The sequence below is a fragment of the Lytechinus pictus genome, chromosome 8 (assembly GCF_037042905.1).
Source record: "Lytechinus pictus isolate F3 Inbred chromosome 8, Lp3.0, whole genome shotgun sequence".
NCBI classification, from domain to species: domain Eukaryota; kingdom Metazoa; phylum Echinodermata; class Echinoidea; order Temnopleuroida; family Toxopneustidae; genus Lytechinus; species Lytechinus pictus.
In genome coordinates, this window is record NC_087252.1 from 34,215,822 (window position 1) to 34,222,965 (window position 7,144).

Below are 7,144 nucleotides of genomic sequence, written 5' to 3' on the forward strand. Positions count from 1 at the left end.
TTAATTAAGATGAATGCTGCCATGTCTTATTTTTGTACGATGTTATTTCTTTGGATATTATATTGTTTTTTGTATTAAGTTCATAACTAAGTGAAATATGTAAAATAAAGTCAACATCAATATTTCGACGCTCCCGGGCGCAATGTGCGACAAGCCTTGATTAATTTTGTATTTTTTCAGATAGTTAAAGTTAAATGAATACTAATAGTATGAGAAAGTATATATATATAATCAAGACTGTTACTATATAACAAGTAAACTAGACTTTGTGAAATAATGAAATATAAGCTGAAAAAACGATCACATTGAAGATCGTAGCAAGAAACTGAGTTACAGGACAGGTGTTAACAGTCTTATTCCACCAGTTGTACAGGAGATTATCTAAAGATAAAATACATTTTGCGATGGTAACATATGGATCGGTAGCAGTGGCGTACCTAGGATTTCCACAGGGGGGCAAAACCGTCCGCCAAAAAAATTTGACAAGCAAAAAAAAAAAAGGTCTTCAAGCTCGTCAGGGGGGGGGGAATAAGGATCTTCAAGCTCGTCAGGGGGGGCAAAAAAGATCTTTCAAGCTCGTCAGGGGGGCAGGGATACGTCCTTTGCATGTGTTGTGGATCGTCAGGGGGCTCCCCCCCCCCCCCCCCCGTAGGTACGCTAGTGATCGGTAGCCAATCAAAGTTTACGTTTTCATATAGTAAATTAAGATGCAGTTTTGGTATTTTTATTATAACTTATAAAACGCACTATGCACTCTATGTACGTTTGTGTCCAAACGAAAGCTCAAAGCCGACTGATTATTTGACTGATATTTATATGTTAGCTAAACTGTAATTGGTTTACTGCTGGCGAATGTTTGCGATGCCAAGAGCACCAGTAACACCAGAAGAATTCGAGGATGTGCCATATTATTTTGTCGTGGAACTTCCACCTTCTTGCACCCCGGTGGGCGAATCACGGTCGGTCGTTGCTTCTCTTTTGTTTTTCCTGCTCGAATATTCCGGTCAGAGGACGCCTCTGTTTCCTGAACATGGAGAATACCGCCTCCCTGAACTCTTTGAACCTGATGGCGTAGATGATAGGATTGGCACAGCCGCACAGGAGTTGAAGAGTGATAGGACAACGAGGAGTGTCCATCCTCGACTCTTTCTGAAAGTCGGAGGAAGAACTCCAAAGAAGAAGAGAAAGGTGGCGACTTTAGTTGGTCCCCAGCAGATGATGTAGGTGACGATGACGATCAGCATTAACTTGAGAACACGACGTCGAGCAACATCATGAAACGATGCGTTATTCTGCCCTTGAAACGTGCGAGCATGTCGATAGAGATGACTGGCTATCAGGATCTGCGTTATGTACATGACTATCGTTGGGACTAAAAGTCGGAGACAGAAAAGAAACACGGAGAGGGTGATCTGACTGGTCTGGTTAGCATATCTGTACGCACAGATGCCCGATGTGCTCCGGGTGTCCATGTTGTGGACACTGGTGGTAAAAACTCGAGGAAAAGAAGTAATGATGGCAAATAACCAGATGATGACTATGGATATTGCCACGCGTCCACGCGTCAGGATACGGTTGAAATAGATCGGATGTCCAATGGCTATGTAACGCTCCATTGATATAGCGACCAGGATGTAGATAGACGCTGTTACACAGATATCTTTGGGGATATTCGGTTCTTGTATCTTGCAATAAACCTCACCAAGCCAGGTCAAAGGAACCCTTCCCGCCCTTGGAACGGGGATCACAAAGACGGATGTCAGAAAATCGGCCGTGGCAAGCCCTCCAACCAAGGTATCGGTCGAGCGTTGCTTTGACCTTCTTTGGAACAGCACCATCATCACGAGTCCGTTTCCTATGATGCCAACAATCGCGGTTATCAGTTGAAGAATGATCCACCAAGACCACGTGATCGGTCGGAAGGACCACGGTCCAAGGTCAGAATGAGGTAGGCCCGATCCATTTACTACAGTAGTTATTGATTCTCCCGGGGGGCCACTTACATTGACGAGTGGATACCATGCGCGACCAAGAAAACACGTAAAAAGGATGTCTTTTTCAAGATAGGGCACGTTACGTACGTAACGTGATAAGGGTGTCAAAAACAAAAAAATAATGAAAAAAGGGTATCTATTTCACTAGGAAAGCTACGTATTTAGGGTCACATTTGCGGGGATGATAAAACAAAATTAAAATGTTGTATAAAGGATGTCCTTTTTGCCCCAACACTACGTGTTTAGAGTCCGATTTGCGAGAGGTGAGGAAGGTGGGACCTTACTAAACCAAATGGTGTGTAAATTAGGTAAAACCGACGACCGACGGACCCGTGACACAACAATAAAATATACTTGTTTAGGGGTTCATTTCAAGGAATACTTGCCAAGAGTATAGTTTTTTGTTTCCAATACTTGTTAAGGGTAGGGTTTCAGATGCCAATACTTGTTAAGGGGTGCATTTTCAGAACATGGAAAATACGTGTTTAGGGTGCTTTTCGAGACCCCGTGGTCGCGCATGGTATCCACTCGTCAATGGAAGTGCCCCCCCCCCCCCCCGGGTTGATTCTGTACTCTCCTTGTAGTCATATATTATTGTCGTCAGCATTGTGGTGCCTTCAAGAGCACTCTGTCCTGGAGATGCGTCACCAAAGACATTTAGAGTTTCCATGATAATGATGATTCCTCTTAAGCAGATACCCATTGAGGGCACAATATATCATGTGCCTCTTCTGATGCGTCTGAGTGCCTTCGATTCTTGATCAGAATCTGGCCAGAAGCACAGCTTTCAAACGATATTGTACCCACTCTCTGTAATGGCTCCATACAGAGGGCACAGGGCACGCGCGCCTCCTCTCCATTTTGAGAATCACTCGTTAAACATACATATGAAAGCACTGTCATTATGTCTGCGCGTTCTTTATAGTGTTCTTTACGACCCATCTCCTTGGCCACCACTGTGAACGTATGTCAAAGAGAGGCGCTTATAATGACGACATTTCTTACGCCACAACGTCTGCATTATCTCGGCAAATTGAAGTAAAGTTTAAGAAGGTGATATTTTTAGAGAGGCAGCATGCAATCCTTTGCAAATATCTATTAAGTTGTATTTCTTAGTTAGACGAATAAAGGATGCGTAACGACTCTCAATGTCTTCCACGCCACACGCCTTGTCCATTAAGAATATGTGATGATAATATATGATGACTGGTGAAATCTATACTATCTTTCTGCAAATGTAATGATACATGATTGCCCCCCCCCCCCTGAATACGCCACTGGTAGATATGAGGGTGGGGGCTTGGGGTCCATAACTGAGGGGGGGGGAGAAAAGGAAAACGGAGGATATTTTTTATTGCTTTTAAATATATTATTATCAAAATCTCTCTCAAAATTATATTTTCATAGTAAAAAAAAGTTTTTAAAAAATGATAATTCGCTTGGCTCGGTTGCGACATTTTAGAAATTATCCACCATGTTTGAACCCATAGGCAGCGGAAGCGGGGGGGGGGGACAGGTCCCCCCTAAATTTGAGGTGGGGGACGGTACCCCCTAAATTTTTAGTTGATAACCTTTTTTTTTTTTTGCTTGTCAAAATTTTTACCTGTGTCCACACAAAATTTCAGGTGGACCCCCCTTAATTTGTTGGCTTCCGCCGCCAATGTTTGGACCCCCTCAGTATACTTGCTGAGAATTCCTGGTAATTTAACCTCAGAGCTTGGTCCCCCCCCCCCCCCCTCCTCGCCCTCACTCATTCATGTTACCCTCCCTTTTTCTGATTTGCCCTTGAAGCATGGTCAAACGTTCTAATTCTATACTAGGTTTTATCACTCAATCATTTTCAATCAAATCAATTTTCAAAAAGCATTTTTAAGTGCCAGGCTTCCGTAAGACATGTTATAACCGAAACCCCATATACATGCCACGACCAAAAGACCAAAATAATCCATTGTTCCTTACTTGATTTCTATAAACGCTTTTCTACCGCATATTGTTTCTATCAAGTCCGCTCCATATCATTCGATTCGAATAGCACCAAACAACACCGAAGACATTTTCACGACGTTTTAAAATATTATTGAAAGGTCCTTTTAGTTGCAGTTATATTGCCAGTGTAGTATTAGGTAAAAATTGTGTTTCTACAGTGTTTTCTCGCCTATTGCTATATTGTACTCCCGTCAATTCAAAGCGAATTATAAAGATAGAAGCGCTATCTAAAAAAAAAATGAAGGATACATACTCGCTTGTAATACGCTTGATAGTTTAAGCCCAAGAGAAACCGTGTAGGTCTGTTACAATGAAAGGTTGTTTCATTCACGTATGCTGAAGATATCTTTTTTAATGTGATTTGATTCGATATGCATTCACAACTGAGATATCCAATATAACATATGCAGAGGTAATACAATTATACTGTGGTCGTAACATATGCAATGAAAGTAAATAACAATACATTTAACAAAATGGTGATTTAGAGGTCGACCGCCACTACAGTAATGTGGGGGCGTCGTGATCTAGTGGTTACGAATCTCGTCTTACAATGAGAGAGGCGTGGGTTCGAATCTCAGCCACGGCGCGTTTTCCTTCAGCAAACAAAATTATTCACATCGTGCTGCACTCAACCCAGGTGAGGTGAATGGGACCCGGCAGGATTAATTCCTTGAACGCACCAAGCGTCTTTATAGCAGCTGGAGCTACAACCGTGGTATATAGTGCGCCATTGAATAGGAAACTAGATAAATCGGCGCCTCATAAATGCTATATTATTATTATTATATTATCATTTATTCCTAGCAACATCATTTTGTGTGACAAGAATGTAAAGTGTATGTTTCGGTTGACTAGCTGGTGCTACATGCTTACATAGAAGCTTGTATCTCATATTAACTGCTGACAAACACAAAAGCAAACTTCAAAAATTACGCAGAGAAGACAGACGTGCTATAGGCCCAATACTCATGCATGGTACCTAGATTTTTGTAACTCTCTTTAACTCAAACTTCCAAACAACCCATCTTGGGTAGAAATAAATGTGATAAAATACTATTTTCTTTCCACGAAAATGGCCGGTGTATTCGAGCAACACCCTCTTTTTTAGCCGTCTGTGCATTATTACTCCAAAACTATATATATTATGGTGAAACGACAGATTCACGGGACTGGAAATAATTGTGAAATAGTCTTCGCTCCAAACTAAAGGTGATTTGAGTAATATTTCGACATCCAACCTGATTTCCAAAGTGTGCATGCTACCTATGATGTATAAGATCCGAAGAAATCAGTAGTTTTTCAAGATTTTGACTTTTGCGACAGCCACCCAAAGTGAAAAAATATATAGGGTTAGGGTTAGAAGTAGGGTGAGGTTTAAAGAGTAGTGTTAGGGCTAGGGAGGCTGTCGCAACTCTTTCCCCTTGACTGTCATCTCCAAACATAGTTCTTCCATTTTTTAAATTTTATTTTTCAATGGTGTATCATCAATTGACCATTCTGTGATCAGGTGGGTGTTTCATAAAGCTGTTCGTAAGATACGAATGACTTTACGCACGACTGGTGATCCTTCATTGTGTTATGTGATATCCCTGTATAATTGATTTATGACCTAAGAACATATTCCAGTCTTGCGTAAAGTCATGCGTAACTTTACGAACATCTTTATGAAACACCCACCTAGTAGACTACCAATAATATCACAGTACACATTGCTGAAGTGTGTAAAGCCCGTTTCTTTGTGAGATTGGCTGAACATGAGTGAGTAATTAATGTAATGTCAAAGATAAGGGTCTATTATGTAACGGTTTGCCCCTATCTTTTGTGCCCCCTAGACCGGTACGTTAACAGCCCGGTTCCTTGACCAAGGAGGGGCCACAGGCACAGGTTTAGCGTGCTTATATAGCGGTCCTCGGGTAACCGTTAGAGCTCACGCAGATCATATGAAAATATAATTCGGCTTTCTGAGGTTAATCCATCTGATATTACATGCAACTAGTAATTTTAACCAGTTTAATATGGTTGATATGTGAGATTTTCCGACTTTCATTGCAACCGATAATAATTATAATGATATTTATTTGAACAAATATACACCCTTACATCGTTAACACACACGTTCAAACATGTGGTAGTATACAAGCAAAAAAAAATCATAGAAATACTAAAGGGTTCTTCTTTTTATTTGGCAACCAGTCAATTTGACTGTTTTCGCCACCATGAATATTATGATATTATTCACGTTTGTTTTCTTTTAATATATTATATATATATAAAGTAAAATTCAAATATTTTTTTTTCTTTTTTTTTATTTTCTCTTCTTTTTCTTTTCTTATTTCTTTTTTTTTTTTGTTAAGGTTCCTACTAGAATTTAAAGTCGAGTAGGTCTGTCTCAAAAATTAAAACCAGGGCTTTTACTGAAAATATGCTTAGACATATTCTAGTTTATATCCTACATAGAGTAAATCCTGTATAGTGATTGGTTCAAGTAGCATCATGTGACCGAATATATTTCAACTATGATGTTGCGTGACGTCAGACCTCGATATATTTTTGGATATACCAATATTATGACGTCATTATTTCACAAAACTGGATATCTCGGCGCACCGGCTTGCGCGCTCTCTCTCCCGGGCGTGCAAGTCCAGCGCGATGCGTCAGCGCAGACACTAATCTGCGTTCCGCTGAGCGCGGTGGCTCGGAGAAAAGTAGGTAATTCAACGCAAGTAACAGGACTTTGCATGCTCAGCGCATAGATTTTGGTTATAAATTATTAAAAGTAGGATATAAAACAAATATATCAGGCGTTTCATTCGAAAGCATAGTGGGAATTATTAATCCTCGGTTGGACTGGCAAAACTACTATATTTCCCTCGGGGCTTCGCCCCTCGGGGAAAAATAGTAATTGCCAGACCAACCTCGGATAAATAATTCCACTATAAACAGTAAATCTTTTCAAAATGAATGAATCTTTGTTCATTTTTCTTCAAATGTTCATCATATTCATTCCATAATATTTATTTCACATTTTTGCACTTAACATCCACTTGTATCACTTGTTCTCTCTTCTACACATTCTCTCCAATCACTCAATTTAATGACTATTGGCAATTCAATGTATGTTTGCAAGTCTCTAACAATAAAAGAAACAAACGGGAACAGCA

The 7,144-nt window shown here is 40.3% G+C and overlaps 1 protein-coding gene across 1 annotated transcript; it reads right to left on the reverse strand.

Moving 5' to 3' along the window:
• Positions 1-1,004: 1,004 nt before the first annotated feature.
• On the reverse strand, positions 1,005-1,838 carry LOC129266490 (QRFP-like peptide receptor). The gene has a single exon (XM_054904345.2). It carries the CDS (start codon positions 1,836-1,838, stop codon positions 1,005-1,007), a length of 834 nt encoding a protein of 277 aa, XP_054760320.2.
• Between the last annotated feature and the right edge of the window lie 5,306 nt (positions 1,839-7,144).